Here is a 17,853-nt window from a genome sequence, read left to right as displayed (position 1 = left end):
AGGTTGGGACCCACTGGTTTAATCAAGGGGAGTACATTATAATTTCTGACCTACTGATAAGTCTCAATGTAAAAATGTGATCTAAAGATCTAATAACAATAGCTGTCAAATAACTGTAGTTGGGTGAAAATAACTTTATTTGCCCGCGACTTGTAGTAGAAGTGTCAAGAGTCAAAGTATCAAGCAGCATAAAATGGAAACCACTCGAGGGAAGTACACGGACCTCAAAAGTGTTCTGAACCACAGAATTGGAGGAAATCTATGTCTTAGTGGAAAAGTGTGTCGACAAAACAATCAACACAAATCAGATGTGTTTCATCCAAACATGTCATTTTATCTGTCAAATATCAAACATCTTCCATGTTTAGCATGGAGATACATCATCTAGTGTGTCCAAACGTATTACTTTGAAGAGGGAGGGGGGCCCCTGGGAACTGGGGACTTACTGCATCAGGGACATTGTTTGCACACGTGTTTTTACATGTGTGTGTGGAACGGGGCAAAGTTCCTACTGAGTTTGGTAATGTTTAACGGGACAGATTTGGGGTGAGCAGCACCAGTAACGAGGAAGAAGCAGCATCGTTGACATGTGTCCACAGAGTGGGACACTCGCTGCTCATCCACAGAAACACATCGACAGACGGAGGTGAGTGAAATTAACACAACGGGATTTATAAACACATAAGAGCAATTTTATCCTGAAAATTCTGCTTTTGACCCTGTGAGAAATGAATGGTTGAGAGACAGGTGCAGTGAATCATGTTCCTTTGTATGAGATCTCAGTGGTTCCTTTGGGTAGTTTGGTGTGTTTCTAAGCATTTCATAATACTCTTACCTGAATTTTACTAAATTCAAATTGTTGTACTTTGACATCAATACAGAAATAGCCTGCTGCGTACATCTGCGGTAAAGAAAACTATTTTTCTGAATGGACTGACTGAAATACTGTACACACAAGCTTATGCTAACAAAGGCTCTTCAGGTTCCATTACATTTGCTATAATTTGCTTTGACACTTCTGGTTGGATAAACCGCATTTGCATTGATGCATTTACATTTAAGTAAATCCACCGTTGTTTGAAAGGCATGAATACAGAAGGATGAATCAAGCTCTGAAAGGATAAAATAAGAAATAATTTACATCAAACAAAACAGGATTTGTTCCCTGCTTTCGTATTTCTTTTGGGGAAAACTCAATTCTATTGTGATATGGACCTAAAAGATAGATTTTTATAGAGGACATATGACATGAACATGACTTTTTAAACAAGACTGCAACCATAGCAACCCTCTTAGGCTGCACTTAGGCACAGTACTAAACAAAATGTTAAAGTCCTGCATGTTAACATGCTCACACTGATAATGATAAAATGCTGATGGTACGCTGGTACAGTATGTTTACCTGGTTCACCACCTTAATCCAAAAGTTCTTACAGTTCATCTTGAGGGGGCACGAATGTGTACAAATTGGATCAAAATCAACCCAGTAGTTCTTGAGACATCAGTTCTTGAGGCTTCATCCTCTGGGAATCATAAATGCGTTGAAAAAATTCTGTGCAAATCTATCAAGCAAATGACATATTTTAGAATATAAATTAACATTTTGACCTGCTGCTGGCATGAGATAAAAAGTCACTGGATCACTAAAGTTAATAGGACTCATCCTCTGGGTACCATGAAGGGTCTGTGCACAATTAAATGACAATTCATATAATAGTGGTTGGGATACTTCAGTTTGGAACAAAGGGGCAGACCAAGAGACTGATATTACCATCCCCACAGCCAGCATGGCAAAAAATAACTTGAGATTTTGGTCCACCGTGCATCTTTGTAATGAATCATAGAAGGAGAATTACTTTTTTGTTTCAGGATCAATGGTTTGACTGGATCAACCTGATGGACATCTTCCCTCTGTTAGTGCTCCTACTGTCATGCAGGATTGAAGGTGAGAGTTCAGCTCTAAACAAACACACCAGCTCATTTGACTGGAGATGTGGCACAGAGGCCAGTAATGTGCTGGTATTAACGACAACATTCAGTGCTGTGGTGCGCTTAATAGCGGCACCCTTCCGATTAAACCCACAGACAATAATTAGAGGGCCTAATGAGCTATCTGCACCTTATAACTATTTTCATAAAAATGGCTGCCTATCTAGTTAACAGTGAGATGTATCTGTGGACAGGGGACTTCAGAGTCACTAGTTCAGGGTCCCAATAGGAGGAAGCACAAATTACGCTCATTAGTTTGCCATTCTCTGATAGCAATGAAAAGAAATTGCTGTATAGGCTGGCCTAGATATTTCTCAGACCTAATTTCCTACACGGATGCATAATTTACGACTGTTCACGCTGGCTTTAAACGGTAACGCAGTGGGCTCACCACAAACAACTTATACATCACCCCGAGTACTGTGCCTTAAACCCGTTATCTCGCATTTCAAGGTTTTCCATTAATATGAATTCCCTTTCCCCTTCATTTTTCAGCGATAGAAAGCCGCAAAGATATGCTGGAATTCAACTGTGCAATCTTGGGCCTCGCTGTGGAGCCTATATGTGTTTGTTTGATAGAGCGACTAAGGAGGACATTTAGTCAGCTTTGGATAATCAATGTTTCCTCACAGAATCTCTACATCTATTTCAGTCCTAATGATCTAATCCTTGTTGGTTTCTGCAGGGTGCTGTTACAATGTTTGCTCTCCAAAATATCCAAGACTAAAATTAAAACTTGCCCTTTTACTGTGATATTTGGACTTCCTAAAGACGGGACCCCTCTCTCTTCTAAACAGTAAGACATTATAGCCTTCACGTCCTCATTAACATGACACACAGTGGAAATCCACCAGAGCCCTAACTATTTCTCAGAGGCTAGAGCTCCACTTTTCAATAAAATCTGAAAAGATATGGTATGAGGGAATAGAGAAAATTGTTTTGTAACTTTAATGGTCCACCAGTCTAACCTTCCAGATCGCCCCATTTTTTAAACTTTCTAGTTTAAACTTCTTCTTCTCTTTCTGTCTCAGTTCATCTCCTGTTTGTCTCGTTTCATCACATCTTAATAGCAAGGAGAATTGTATGCTGTGTAAGATGTATGAGGTTGGGCAGAGGAGTGGTGGGGATAGTGAAAAATTAATAAAGGATTTTAACTTGTTACTTACAGTAGAATTCTTAACAAATATAATCATGTCTCCAAAACCTGTGCAACTCAATGGAGAAATTCGAACTAGCGACCTATAGCTGACGTCTACAGATAAATTGATACGATCCTTTATGTTATTTATTCTTTGCCTTCATTCATGCATCAGCCTACATCACAAATCTCCATCTGGACAGCAGTAAGACACAGATTTGGGAAGGTGTGTTTTCATTCTCTGTCTCCCTCTCTTACATTCCTCTTCATCTCTTGCTCACTCTGTTTGGTTTTAATGTGACACACACTGGGTCCTTTCTCATGGAAAATTTAGATTTGTACACCCACTCACAACAAAAAACAGCCACCCAAATTCCCTCTCTGTCCCTCTCCTGAACTCCTGAGTCACATTTGATCATTTGATTGTCTGTTCTTTGGTCAAACTGAATGAGCGTATCTTGTTTTATTATTCACGGTATCCTTCACCTCTCTTACACTTCAGTTCATCCCCTGAATGTGAATCACAAAGTCTCTTCTCAAATTTGTATTACACCCAAAAAAAGGCTCATTCTCTTGTTAAACTGTGCATTTGTATTATTTACTTCAGTGTTTTTCTTCACTCAGACAACTGAAATGATCAAATAAAAGTAAAATTGTGCTTCACTGCGTAGTTTGGGTTTATATATCGCACGGCCGACTTCTTAATTTGGTATTTTTAAAGGAATAATTCAACATTCTTAAAGATATAGAGCCTCTGCTGGTTGCTTAGCAACCCTTTGGATATGATAGCACAAAAGTCCAGCAAATAACCCCTTGTAGAACCACAGCGTGCTATTTTTACACTGGTTTTTGTGTGGATTGAACAAACAACATGGTATGTGATGTTTAGAGGTGTTGGCAGGCAAACTTTGCTTCCGCTGGTCAGAGACAAGCCAGCTGTTCCCCTCTGTGTTTGGTCTTGATGTTAAGCTGAGCTCGCCGGCTGCTGGCTGCATGAGAGATGGACTGATCCTTTAACTCAGTGAATAAGCACACTACACAAAATGTCAAAAGGTTTTTGTTAAAATAAATTCAACATCGTTGGTAAGTGGTGGTTGGGTGATTTGTTTCGTTTTCACTCATTACAAAAACATCTAATGCAGCTTGTGTTATACCGTTTTATGTCTTTAGCAGTCGAAGGTAAGATGACACTGTCACCTGCAGCCCTGACGGTCCTGCGAGGGGACGAGGCCCGTTTCACCTGCAGCACGTCCTACACCCACTGGACAATCATGGTGTGGCTGCTGGACGGCTCAGTAGTCCTCACCATCTCCAAGGAGGGTGGTGTCCTGCCCTCCCTCAACCCAAATGTGACGGCTGAAAAAAGCTTTGCGTCCAAGGAGGACGGGTGGGTGTTTGTCCTGAGGAGCACAGAGAGGCACAACCAGGGAGAAGTGACCTGTGACCTCCAGGGCATTGACAGGAAAACAGCAAGACTGCTTGTACAAGGTCTGTATATTCACAAGTGTTTCTCTGAGTGAGAGTCAGCATGGACATTTTGTTCATGAGTAAATGCATGTACTGTATATGTGTGCTACCTGGACTCATTGAAGGCAGCTAAGAAGTCTTTATTTCTGCTGCAGGGGATTTCAAAGGCTTTTTGTGCAGACAACTTCTCTCAAGGATACTCAATTTCTTGCGAACAAAAAGTCTGTGCACACACACATGCACACACAAACCAGCCAAAGAAGCCAAGCAGATGGCAAGTCTCTTAAAAACCATTGCCGTGTGAAAGAGTGCAGAAACACACTGAATTTAACCTTGACGAAGCAAAAAGCAGCATGTAAAAAAAAGAGATAAAAGAAGGGACTAAGCAAAAGTCGTGTAGTTTCTTTGATTCTGCCCACCCACACACCGCCGACTATGCTCAAAAAAAAAAAAAAAGACAAAAGAAGAAGTCTTTTGCCGCAGCGTTAAACATGCATATCGTAATTATGTTCCTTTGTTTTAATTTGAAGTGAGATTGAAGACTGAAAGTTTTCAGTTCTCTGTAAAAGCAGCTGAACTAGTGATCAATCACGGTATATACCAAGGGTAAGAAATCATTAGGGCCTGTGTGGTGGAGTGAAGTCGCCCAGGCATGTTTGATGGTCTCTGTGACACTGTTAATGACGCCGTGGGTGGTGCCAGGGATAGGAATTGATTGGCCCGCAGATATAAATACAAGTTGGAAACAGCTAGACTCCACGCCAGTCAGAACAGGCAGCAGAGCAAGATTTACAGGCTGCAGCTACAGCCACTCTCCTCTCCTCTCCTCTTTTAGTGTATATTATACAGATGCTGTGCCAAAGGGAGGTTTGCTGTGTGAGGACTGGGATGCACTTAAGATTCAGGACTTGATAAGGGTCAGTAGTTCTCCACAGCTCTGATGGAGTTGTTATCTCGAGCTGGAAAGCACTGCAGTTGGAACCAGAATTTTAACAGGAGGGAATTCCATTATAGTTTTTACTGAAGAAAAAAAAAAAAAAATCTAAAGAGGCGAGTTAATTCATAAAGCATTTTTTTTTACTTTTACACAAATTACAGACTGTGCAAAAATGATCAGGGTTGGAGGGGAGGACAGAAGATATTTGATGAAGGGAGCATAGCCTGAATTTTTGGGGAAGTGCAGAAAAGGTTATTTACAAAAAAGCTAATTTGCATTTCATCTTTCAATTACAGGATGAATTTACAAAAGTGTCAAACATCGATAAATGGGGGTAATAAACTGACAGGATCAAAATGTCAGTTTTGTAAAACACATATCACAGATATCAGTGATCATATGTTATCTCTGAATTTGTTATTGCATCCACTTTTATATTCATCAATGCAGAAAGTACAAAAAATGCAATGTGTTATTAAAAAGTTGACTCTTTATTCAAAATACAGTGTGGCTGAAACATTTATTACTTTATGGTGCAAAAAAATTGTAAATTGCTAGTTTCACTTCTTATCTCCATATTTGTGGCTAATTGTGAAAGTAATTATCAGTAGTTTGAGATGACAGAACTGCTGACAACACAGTTTTAGCTCATATGGAAGTAGCATGCATCAAACAAAATGACATCCCCATAAACTTCAGGATTTGCTTGGCTCTGTGCTTCTCTTAGCCTTATCATTCAGCTTATTTGCATTTACAGCATTTGCAATTGAACTGAGAGCTCAGCTAAAAAAAAAATAAAAAATAAATAAATAAATCGGCGGGGGAACCTCTCCTCTGCACAGATCGACAGGAAACAAAACCAATGACTCGTTGCCTCCAATATATTACGGAGAGAGCCCCCCGTTGCTGCCAGTGCCGCAAATCCCCACTGACATATGCAGTCATTAACAGTAGTGTATGGTGAATCAGGCCCTCCAGTCTGGATGCAGAGGATCACTATGGCCTGACATAGCCTCTGAATTAATTGTGCACCCTGGCATGCCAAGTTAACAGTCAGCAACTCTGCCTGTGATTTGTGTACTGCGGCCTCAAATATATTGTTGGAGTGGAGCCACAAATTCACAGCCAAGCTGGTTGACTGTGTGTGTGTGTGCTGTCATCCACGCTCCCTGCTTTAATTGCCCCGTATGAAGATGATGTAAACATGACAACACACTTGCGCTGCTCGCTCTCACTCGATCATAAATGAGCACTTGAGCAGGTCAGAATAGTTGCATGTTGTTGAATAAGAGCAGGATCTGGAGTGAAGGCGGGAGCTGCAGAAACTCTGAGATAAATCAGAGAAGATAGAACACGCCTGTGGTAATTGGCCTGTAGAGGCATAGAGGATGTACTCATTGGTGTAAGCTCATACAGTCTTATACACTTCATCTAATTTAAATTGCATGTGCATACACACCAATTCTACGTATGGACATATAAATATTTCTAAAAGCTGCCCTCGAAGCAACAATTTAATCTCTGAGAATCGCAGCTGTAAAATCACTTGAATTAGAGCTAGCTGAGGGCTCACTGCTTCACAAAGCCCACTAACATTTTCCCTACAGTGATTAACAAACCATATTAAACCTTATTTCAAGGATCACTTAAGGTTGGAGCTTTGTGAAGGACTGCTGATGTCATTCTTTTTTCTATTCATATGTATCAATCAGCCACAATCACCTAAAGCTCCTCATCAGTTAGTGCAAATGAGGCTGCTGGTTCCTCGCCAACCTTTACTCACTGGTGCTGAGATTCTGCAAGAGCAGCTGAAGTCCCCAATCAGAGTCGGTCGCTATGAGCACAGGATGGTACAGTGTGTTTATGACACCGAATCAGGCATCAAATGAAGGCGCTTGGAGAAAAGGGACGGCCAATAATGCGTACAAAACACATGAGGATTTAAAACTAAATCAACACAGACATGTCATTCGCTTAGACAAAGCACCGAAGCTTCTGCAATTATCATTCTGTCTATAGCAATTGTCTGTTGCATCCACCGCCTTTCATTCTGCCTCACAATAGACCTCACATATGAGATACTGTATCTCCCTGGGCCTTAAGTGGCTTATTTGGCTGGCAGGAAAGGAGATGAAGGGGAAAAGAGGAGAAGCATTCGTCAGGCAATAGAGACTCGGAGACATGTGATCAATCACCCGGGACGAATGAAATCTGTCTTTTGTAAGTGATCAGACCAGCTGAAGAGGTGATGCTCATTTTTGGGTGGAGACGCAGCCAAAAACAGGAATTTCAAAGGGAGACTGTTGATGAAATTCATAGATTCTTACCCAGTTTTGCCAACACTCATAAGCTCCCTCACACTCATACATATGGAGCATACAGGCGTACATATACTGCACGTGTATGCAGACACATAAACTAGGTAAAAGTACATTTATCAAGTTGGTGAGTATATTTCTTTTCTAATTGCAGAAAAGGGCAGCGTGAAAGTCTCTCAGGATCACAAAATCGCTTTTAAGGGCCAGTCCGTCCTGTTTGAATGTGAAGCAGCAGGATGGTACCCTCAACCACTTCTACAATGGCATGTGAATGACAGAGAGGTAAATATGTACCTGCAAACAGACATTTTCATTGAAAACATAAAACAGCTGTTTTTCTTATTGTCTGAACTGCTATCAGTTTATCTTGCTGTAATTTATGGTGTGTCACCATAAATTACCATCTTTTACTGATGTAAGAACCATCAAGCAATCACTATTAAGCCATTTTTACTGGGGTTACTAATGTTTCAAGTGTCAGCAAACAATGCCATGGAATTAGATAAACTAAAGATGCAACAGCACTAATCAACCACTGAATTTATTAGAAGCAGGGCTCTTGGTTTAAGTTGCTCTTTACGCGTTATAATGCAACGATACAAATGACAAAAAAACGGCCTCATTGATTCCTCGGGTCGACAAATCTGAGCCAGATCGCTCCCCTTCAAAAAGCTCCAGAATTTTATCAAACTGACACAAATCTGTGTATACAGTGAACACTTGTTGGTGAACTGTCCCTTTAATTGCAGTAGTGTTTGAGGTACTTACAGAATAACTCATTCGGATCCAGTTAATCAGCAGAATGAGCTGTAAATAATAATGACTCTCTCTCACTGGGGAACGGTGTGGAGGTGAGCCAGGGCGAGTACAACATCAGCAGTGAAGAGTCGGCGAAGAGCCTCTTCACCGTGACCAGCAACCTCAACATGACGGCAGCAAAGAGTTCTCAAGTGGATTGTCTGGCCTCTGTGTCTGCCCTCGCCACGCCACTGAAGAGCGGCATCCGTTTAACAGTGGGTGAGGAAACACACACACATCATGTTTTATGTTAAATAACATACATGTCTGCATGCACACAAGTGAGAGAGAGAAGCTCCTATTTGTTCTGTCCCAGTTTAGTTCTCTTTTTCTACATCTTTGTGTGTCTCTTTTTTTTTTTAATCTCTTTGTGTGTTTCGTTTTGTTCTATTTTTTCCGTCTCTTTCTCTTTTGGGAGGCATGTGAATCATCACTGAGGATTATTATAGAAGAGAAGAGAGGAGTATTGAAAAGGGCTGCCAAATCAACACTACATGCAGAGCTGAGGTGGCGAACCTCTCAGAGGCCCAAAGCTTCGTGATTTAAATATTACATTATTATCTTAGTAATGTTCAATTTCTTGTTTTGGTTGTAACATTTTCTTGACTCGGAGCAGCTTCCCTCAGCAAACACCCTCATGCCTACTACTTCAGATTAAAACAGGAAATTAAACACAGCTTTCTCCACAGCAAGTCTGCAAATCTATAATTGAATTGCAAAGCAACAAACACTACTTCAGCATTCTTTTACGAAAACAACGATGTGACCTTCTGTCCTCAGTTGCAGAGGTGGTGCAGGATGGAGATGACTGCACAGTCCCACTGGCGGTAACCGCCTGCCTCGCTGCTCTTCTGCTGCTCATCCTGCTCTGCGTCTGCACTGTCCTCTGTTACAGACAAAGGAGACAAGCAAGTAGGCACTTTTCTCCTCCTTAAATCGCTCTAGGTGAACAAACGTCAGCTCGCCCTACACTTCGCCGGTACAGAAACTGTGATTAAACTATAATGAAGAAGGTAGGTTGTTACACGCTGTGATTCGGCGCTGCCCCATGGTGGCCTTCAACAAGGGCACGCAGTATTTTTTCTGACAAAAGCGGAACATTAGTCGTCAGCAGAAAGCTTTGCTTCTCGGGAAACAGCAGTCGCAAAGGTTAGAGAGGTGCGTGTATGACTGCAGGGTTGGTAGTTTAAATCCCCAAATAACCAAGAAAGTCCGAAAAAAGAAGCAGTAATGACATTCAATTCTCACCCGAACGACTGCTGCAGAGGTGTCCTTGTGCAAGGCATAATTATCATTGTAGTGTTCGTAAACAGAGAGAAGACTGAATGTGATTTTAGTTCAGCGTCTGTAATAATTTGTTTTACAAACTTAAAGGAGCATATTATGCAAATGCCCTCTAAGTTTTTACTCTTGGTTATCAACAGATGGACAATTATGAAGCCATAAACAGTGAGGCTGAGATTAAAGGTGCACTATGACTTTGTTTATGCATTTAATTTTGTGATTTCCTTTTTACATAAAATAATTTACGTGATGGTACTTTCCAATAATGTCCTTTGAAATATCAGCCAAGTAACAGCGCTTCCACTTTAATGAGACTAATAGTGCAACTGCAGTATGCTGGTTTATGATTTAATAAAGGCCTTACAGGATGCTGCAATTTCAGTGAATGTTCCCTGAGGAAACAAAGAGGCCGTGTCCCGATCCTGATTTTATATCTACACCTTGTCAGTCAGAGGCAAAGTTTGATAACGAGCTGACAATAGTTTGGTGGGAATGTAGCGACCTTGGGCAGGCTATCAGCCTGCAGGTCAAAAGGATTACAGCTGTTGGTACATCAGCAGAAAGTGTACTTTGGGCACCATGAGGGTCCTGACTCACACCTGGTTCCTGCCAAATGAGTCAGTATGTTTGCCTGAACACAGCCCAGTCTAACACACAGCCACACAGAAGAAACACAACTTATCGAGCAAATATTGAGGAAACACTTAGATATTTTACTTGAGCTGGAACAAAAATGGTTATCAGCACCACTAAAACTCACTTAATAACCCTTTCTACCTCATTTCGCTTTTTTATTCTTGGGCTTTATACAAACTGGATGTAGCATGTTAATTAGGCAGATTTTATTATAATTTTATTAGCATCACAATTTCTTTGTTTCCGGTCTTTGAGCAAAGCTATGCTGACTGACGGCTGCCTGATTCTTTACATTTATCAAAGTGGTGTCAATCTAATCGGCCAACATCTCACAAAAAAAAGTCACTGAGCACAATTAAAGTCTACAGGTGACAAAGGCCATCTCCGAGGGGATTCTTGGGTTGGGAGGCAGAGGAGGCATGTTTGTGTGCGATAACAAAAAGTGGCCCAGAGTCACACATTTTAAATCAGTGTAATCCCTGTGACTGATTCTGGACTACTGCAAATCATGGCCATGGTTTGGAGCGGAGGGATTATCATAAAGCAGGTGTGACCTTTCTCCTCCGGCAGCCGCTTCTGTACCTGAAACCCCTGATACCTCCTTCACCATTGTCCTTGCTCCAGTCTGACAGCTCTAATGTAACATCCCTGAACAAGTTAAATTAACTTCATGAGGATGGTTCACATGTTTGAGGAGGTGGTGTGCTTCCAAGCCACTAAGCTCCTCTTTGAGTAATCCAGCTCAATGGGAAGTAATGTATGCTGTGTAATTATTGGGAAAATGGAAGGGATCTAACCCTCAAAGAGTTTGGCCAGCATGACAGCGGGGATTTGAAATATAATGACAAAGTCTATTTCTCTCCCTGTAAAGAGAACAGTTTATGTCTCTCCTAAGGCAAGCACCATCTGCACCACGGCTATAGTGTTGTGTTTTCGCTGCGGCCAGGAGGACCTTTGGCAAAGGCAACTACGAAGCTGTGTTACAAAACTCATTAACACTCAGCTCTGGCTTTCACTGTTGAATTGCAAACTGACTGGAGGCTATGATATTAGTGCAGAACCCCAAAACTAATAAACAGCAGGACATTTACAGCTTTCATATTGCTGGAGATGCAGCAAGCAGGCACAATGGTTCTGTGATCAATGCAGGGTGAACAATAAAGTTAGCAGCTGATAGTTCATAATACTAAACTTGATGCCTCATTTTTTTTTTTTTTTTACCTTTCAGAAGCAAGCCCACCGGCAACATGGTAAGGATTAAAAACTTGTTTTCTCTGCAACTTTTGCTTTATGCAGCTATTTTCATAAAATGAAAACCTTGGATTTTCTTCACTTTTTAAACTAACAAACAGATATATAAGATCTACTGTGCAGGCTTAAGAGAAAGTGAGTTCCCAGTAATCAGAGACATGCACACAGTTCTGGCTGTATGGAGCTCTTTTTATATGTTTCATAACCTGATATGAAGATTCAGCATTAATAATGCGTACAATTTATTTCTGAGAATGAATGAGTTTTCATTGATCCTCGTTATAAAAGAAAATTGAAGACATGAATTTGAAATTACATACATTAAATAGTCATTACATTTTGTAAAAACTTAATTAAGATTCAAATTGTCTTGAGCTCGTTTAAGAGGCAGATATATTAAACCTTATATTTGTCAGCATTTTCCATGCAGCTGAAATACAGAGTCAAAGTTGAGGACTTTTGGTTGGGTCTAATAAAATGCATCGAAAAAATGATGATGATGTTAATTTTTTATCTGTCAAAGGACTTTATGATGAAAACAATGCAGAGGCCTCCTGATATACTGCGGCTTTGTGGGAAAAGAAAATTGCCTGTTCACAACAGCACGGCCTCTGACAACGTGACTCTGTCATATCTCAGCTAAAGGTTATCTCCCCATTGGACCGTTCATTTGGGCATTTGCAGGTTCAACCAATCAGTGAGTGGGACAGGCTCGGTTGCTGAGGCGACAGGGGGGGAGGTCAACCTGGGATACTCCAATGAGGGCTGCACAGGTGAGAGCGTTCACTTTGACAACTGTAGCATTAATTTACAATATTGAGGTTCTGATGTATTTACAGTCTCTCAACACTGAATGACCCCAGTATTTATGTTGGGGATTAAATAAGGATGTTTTTATTCAATACCAGTGAATCAAAATGTATTTGATACCTTAAGAAATGATTCAATATGGCACGGCAGTGTAGTGGCGTTTTTTGACGTGTTTTTCCCTACAGTTTATGAAATTCATTGGTTTCTGTTCATTTCAATACAACAGAAAAGCTAGTTGTGTAAAATATTTACCAGCTCGTTGTTTAATTCACCAAATTTAACATAAAATCAACAATATTTTATAGCTTACCAAGTCTTTGGGTTAAAGTTTGATTATGATTGCTTAATAATGCAGTTTTATTGCAAAATGATTTGAGTGCTTTGCCGTTCTCCTCAACTACAAAGCAGTTTTACATGTTCACAGTACCACACAATTTTAGCAACATTAAAAGAGTCTGTGATATAGTCAAACTGTACAGAAATTAAAGGTGTAATGTACAGACAATGGACTCAAATGCACGACAGGCAGTTCAATGTCTTCATTGCATTACATTACATTTCATTTAGCTGACGCTTTTATCCAAAGTGACTTACAATAACATCTTCACTGACAAAAACTTCAGGATAGTCACAGGCAGAGGTATCATGAGGGAGTCTCAAGTCGTTTCAAAAGTCCAAAACCAGACATCAATCCACTAAGGTAGAGGTACAGACAAGGACAAAAACAGACCCAGAAACAAACAGGCAAAGGTCATACTTGGAGAAACTCACTGACAAAAGAACGTTCGGTCAAAGAGTAGAACTACGACGAATTGGCAAAGACAAGAGGGAAAGACACAGGTACATATACACATGATGGCGGGGAGACAATTGGACACAGATGGAGACAATTGGACAGGTGAAGACGATCAGGGCGGGGCAAACAATCACAAAGGTGGGAAACACTAGCTACCGGAAGCGAAGTGATGTGAAACGAGAAAAGAGTTGAGTATCAAAATAAAACAGGAAATGGAAACCAAGATATTACAAAATAAGAGAAGAGACACTTAACGGACAAGACGAGATGTAACAAAAGGAAGCGAATGGATGTCAGGAATTGTGGGAAAAGATGCACGCAAAATCCAAAAACACAGCAGCATCATTTGCAAAAAGGTTGCTTGCTTTGAAAATTACACAATATATGGTCAATGGGATAACAAATAAAAACTAATGAAACCACTGATGTGCCTGGTACTTTTTGCTTTGTTTCCCCCTTCTGCCAGTGGGAGTAATTACAAAAACCCTATTAACTTGTACTTATATTATAGGCTCGGCTGTAGCCTACTCTGTACTTGCAGCTGTAAAACGGGATACATTCAGGATAAATAAAAGGTGTCACAGTTACTGCAAAATGACTGATTTCATAGTCAGAATTGGATCCATTCAGTTCGATAACATTTGTCTTAACAAACGCTAGAAAAGTCGAATAATTAAACTATTTTATCCTCGTTCAAGCATTCATCCAGTCAGTGCAGGAATTTCTCATCACACAACAGATAAAATTGCCTCTGTATACTGTGAAATATTGAGAGATATTTCTGTGGCAGTACGAGGGTGGACCAATAAGTTCTGAGACTGCTTCTGTTGCGGTTGAACAATGTGCAGCACCGTGACGCACGCGGAGCAGGACGGAGGTATATCCCGAATGAGTAAGTGTTAAACATTTTGTTGCTGGATCAAAATCAGCACCCGAGTGGCACGTTTTTTTTTTTTCATTGATCCATCTGTGATGTTTTACATACCTGAAACTTGAGCAAAGAGCGCACAAAGTTTGTGATAAATTATTGTGGAACAGAAAGAAGCAGCAGGGAGCCAAATCCGGCCAGTAGGAGTGGTGGGGAGGAGAAACGTGTGCGTTTTCAATGCTCTATTATAATTATTATAATTTTGGAGAACCCAAGTACTATCGAGCCACAGTTCAGGTCGTTTGCATCGAATGTGTTCTCTCAGACGCCTCAGAACATCACAGTAGAGCTCGGTTTTGACAGTCTGACCCTGGGAGACAAAATCATGGTGCACTACCCCGAGAATGTCAAAGAAAACCCACCTGGTTGCACCTGCCAGACCAGCACTCACAAAAACATGCTTAACTCAGATGCTGATTTTGATGAAGTCTAAAAATGTATAACATCTACTCTTTAGGGTTATACCTCCCTGCTGCTACGTGCACGTCACGGTGCTGCGCATTGTTCGCGCACAACAGGAGCTGTCTCAGAACTTATTGATCCACCCTTGTAGAAGGTTGAATCAGCTTTGCTTAAACTTGTTTGGCTGGAGCCTGAATGTAGCAGACGTTTATTTTAGTGAAATTTAACTACTTTTTAATCAAACCTTTAATAAAGACTCAAGATCATTGCGAGAAGACCCCAATGTGTTTTTCATCTCGGCTCTCTGAGCCACTAAATCTCTAAAATATTTCAGTGAGGTCTACTTTAAGTCCAAAGTGGTTGCAGCCAGTCGGAGGAGCCGTTAGGTTAGACCAAGCTAAAACTCTGCTTTTTACCCTGCAGATGCAGTCGACGGTGAGGTGATCACGGGAACTCGTAGCCAGATGGACTTTGTTAGCTTTCTGAAGGTAAGAGAGAGAGAGAGAGAGAGAGAGAGAGAGAGACAGAGATCAACTGGAGCTGAATAATGCAGCCAGTCATTCTGCAGCTGGACTTCCTGCCACATCCTCCCATGTTGATGAGAGCGTGAGAAAACAGCACTGATATACTGTTGCACCTCTGCTGGCCTACCCGTCACACAGCTTAACGTCAGGGATCACAACACATTACAGAAGAAGTTGGAAATGTGGACTAACATGCTTTTTGGTCTTACTGAGTAAATCAACATTTTTAGAGCACTTCATGGCTCCATAAAAGGCCAACAGCACTATTTTTAGATCCCATGACACTTCCAAGAGGATCCTTCATCATTGTGGTGTATAATAAATGTTTTGATGATCTACAGGAGAGACTGAGACATCACTGTGACACTGTAACGATGAAAAAAAATACTGTTTCTATATGCCCTCTAAGTATTTTCATTGCCAGAACTGGATCCCGGCATGTCAATGTTGATGAGGCCTCAAAGTGTTTTCTGTGAACGACTTGGTATGAACTGATTGATTTTCACATTGATTCTGCAAAACATCCTACATTGGTATCTTGTGTGGTATCCTGGTGTCTGATAATGAACGGAGAACTGCTTTCTTCTGAGCTGGTATGTGCAGCTTCTTTTCCCAATTACCTCTGACGTGGAGCTGCTCTGACTCGAGGTCAGGAGTTCAGTTCTGAACACTGTCTTTGAAGTAATGAACCAGTGCTTTAAGTTTGGGAATTGGATTACACTATCTAGAGGTACTAAAGGTGGAAGACAGTCATTTCGAGGCTATTAGGGCAGTAGTTGTCGTCCCTAGTTTTCAGATGTGTCTGAGGGTGATTGTACAAGGGTCAATCAAAAAGTTCAGAGATGGCTCCTGTTAGGCAGGAATTGTTAGTAGCACTGAGAACCTTCATGAGTAAGTACTCCAAGTTTCTTCGTTTGATTATCATCAGCACCTGACTTATACGTGTTTGCTGGTCCAGCGCTTCTGCGATTTTGCTATCCACATGACCAGAGGGCACACATCAAATGTGTTTCAAGCTCAGGATATCGGCAAAGAAGACCCTTAAAATGCCTCAGAAAATGTTCAGCGATGAAGCAACGAGGGACAGAACTTTAGTGTCCAAAATGGTTTGACATTCACGAGGTTGTGCACCCTGAATTTGTTTGTCATGTTTTTGAGGCGTGTGAGGAAAAACATTCGTTGTAAACAGCCTGAACTGTGGCGCAATGGCCCTTTAGTTCTCCAAATGAGAACCAAAGTGAACACGCCCACTCTCAGTGCTTAGCCGAACCTGGGACTGTTGTTGATCTGCTCTGCAGAAGAAGTGTACTTGGTGTATTGTGACTAATAAGTTTGATGGTGTTTTCCAGGTCCCTGATGTTGTGTCCTCCAGCAGCTTGTCACTACACAGAGAGAGTCAGGGCCAGGTGCATCTAGAAGAGGAAAGCTCCAACAATATCCGGAGAATTACTACAGTGTGAATGTGTTCATTGCATATTGTTTGCCTGATTTTTATGTATAGTGTTTAATATTTTTGTAATGCTAGAAGCTAAGGTTATACGTCTTATATCTTGAGCTAAACATGTCTAACACCGTTGAGCAACAAACACTATGATATCATACCTTCACTTGGCAATTTCTTTTTAAGAATATATCACAGACAATGCATTTTTACTTTCAATAGATAGATATTTTTGTCCTCTTTAATATTCTTGTCTTATATTTAAACTGCCTGAACAGATCAACCAAAACAGCACATACCCTACTGCACATATTTTCATACCAAGATGTAAGCATTAAAATCTAAATTTTAACTTTAACTTGGGTCCTATTTTTGCAGCTTTGGCCATCAGTACTTTCAGTTATGATAAGATTGTACTCAATAAGTTGCGAATCAGCTCCATTGCTATCAAGATGTTAAATGGGGCAAGAAACTCAATCATTCAGATGTCCAGACAATTTCTAAGCAACTAAAACCTGATTCTCTAAACAGCATCACATGCTATCATCCTTGCAGTTATAGAATAAGCCAAAGTTTAACCATGAAGTCAGTCTGCAAAATGTGTGGATGATTAAATTGTATTATTTGCCTTTGTTTTCTCTTCCAAATACATTTGGCTCTCCTGGTAGTTTATTCAAAACTTGTATGACTGTGTGACTGCCAGTGTTTGCTTCCCAGTCTGATTTCTTTTTAGCGACATCACTGTGTTCACAGGTTTCAGAGTAATTAGTACTCATTGTAAGGTATGACTAAAACTACAAAAATAAAATTCAAGAATTATCCCTTTAACACATCATTTCGACAAGCTGTGTGCAAGCTGTTAGCTGTTTTAACCTTCTTTGTTGTCAACTAAACTCTCGGGACATCTTCCAGTAATTCTTTGGCGATAATATCAGCGAGCAATCTGCCAGAAAAAGAAGGAGGATCAGAAGAAATCTGATGGAGATGCCGCATGTTGAATGATATTCAGGTCATTACTTGGTACCACTGACATGTGAGTAACGTGGTCCAAAAAAAAGAGTTTGTCCACCAACAATACCTCGTCACAGTTATTACATCACAGTTTCATTGCCAACCAAGAGTAGCCTGTGCCAT

The 17,853-nt window shown here is 40.7% G+C and overlaps 1 protein-coding gene across 2 annotated transcripts; it reads left to right on the top strand.

Annotated features, from left to right (window-relative positions):
• Positions 1 to 572: 572 nt before the first annotated feature.
• On the top strand, positions 573 to 17,071 carry igsf5b (immunoglobulin superfamily, member 5b). Of its 2 annotated transcripts, none has more exons than XM_069147614.1 (10): positions 573 to 646; positions 1,870 to 1,945; positions 4,298 to 4,615; positions 8,004 to 8,131; positions 8,701 to 8,866; positions 9,428 to 9,559; positions 11,799 to 11,817; positions 12,503 to 12,591; positions 15,178 to 15,242; positions 16,628 to 17,071. In XM_069147614.1, the coding sequence occupies exons 2-10, from the start codon at positions 1,897 to 1,899 to the stop codon at positions 16,736 to 16,738; spliced, it is 1,077 nt and encodes a 358-aa protein (XP_069003715.1). In that variant the 5' UTR covers positions 573 to 646; positions 1,870 to 1,896; the 3' UTR covers positions 16,739 to 17,071. The 2 variants fall into 2 exon arrangements, with proteins under 2 accessions (XP_069003715.1, XP_069003714.1); XM_069147613.1 differs by having other exon boundaries at positions 11,796 to 11,817.
• Positions 17,072 to 17,853: the final 782 nt, after the last annotated feature.

This window comes from Embiotoca jacksoni, unplaced genomic scaffold (assembly GCF_022577435.1).
Source record: "Embiotoca jacksoni isolate LCO1_2020_lvr unplaced genomic scaffold, fEmbJac1.0.p SCAF_14, whole genome shotgun sequence".
Classification (NCBI taxonomy): Eukaryota; Metazoa; Chordata; class Actinopteri; family Embiotocidae; genus Embiotoca; species Embiotoca jacksoni.
The sequence above is the reverse complement of the archived record's forward strand: the minus strand, read 5'-3'. Positions and strand labels throughout refer to the sequence as shown.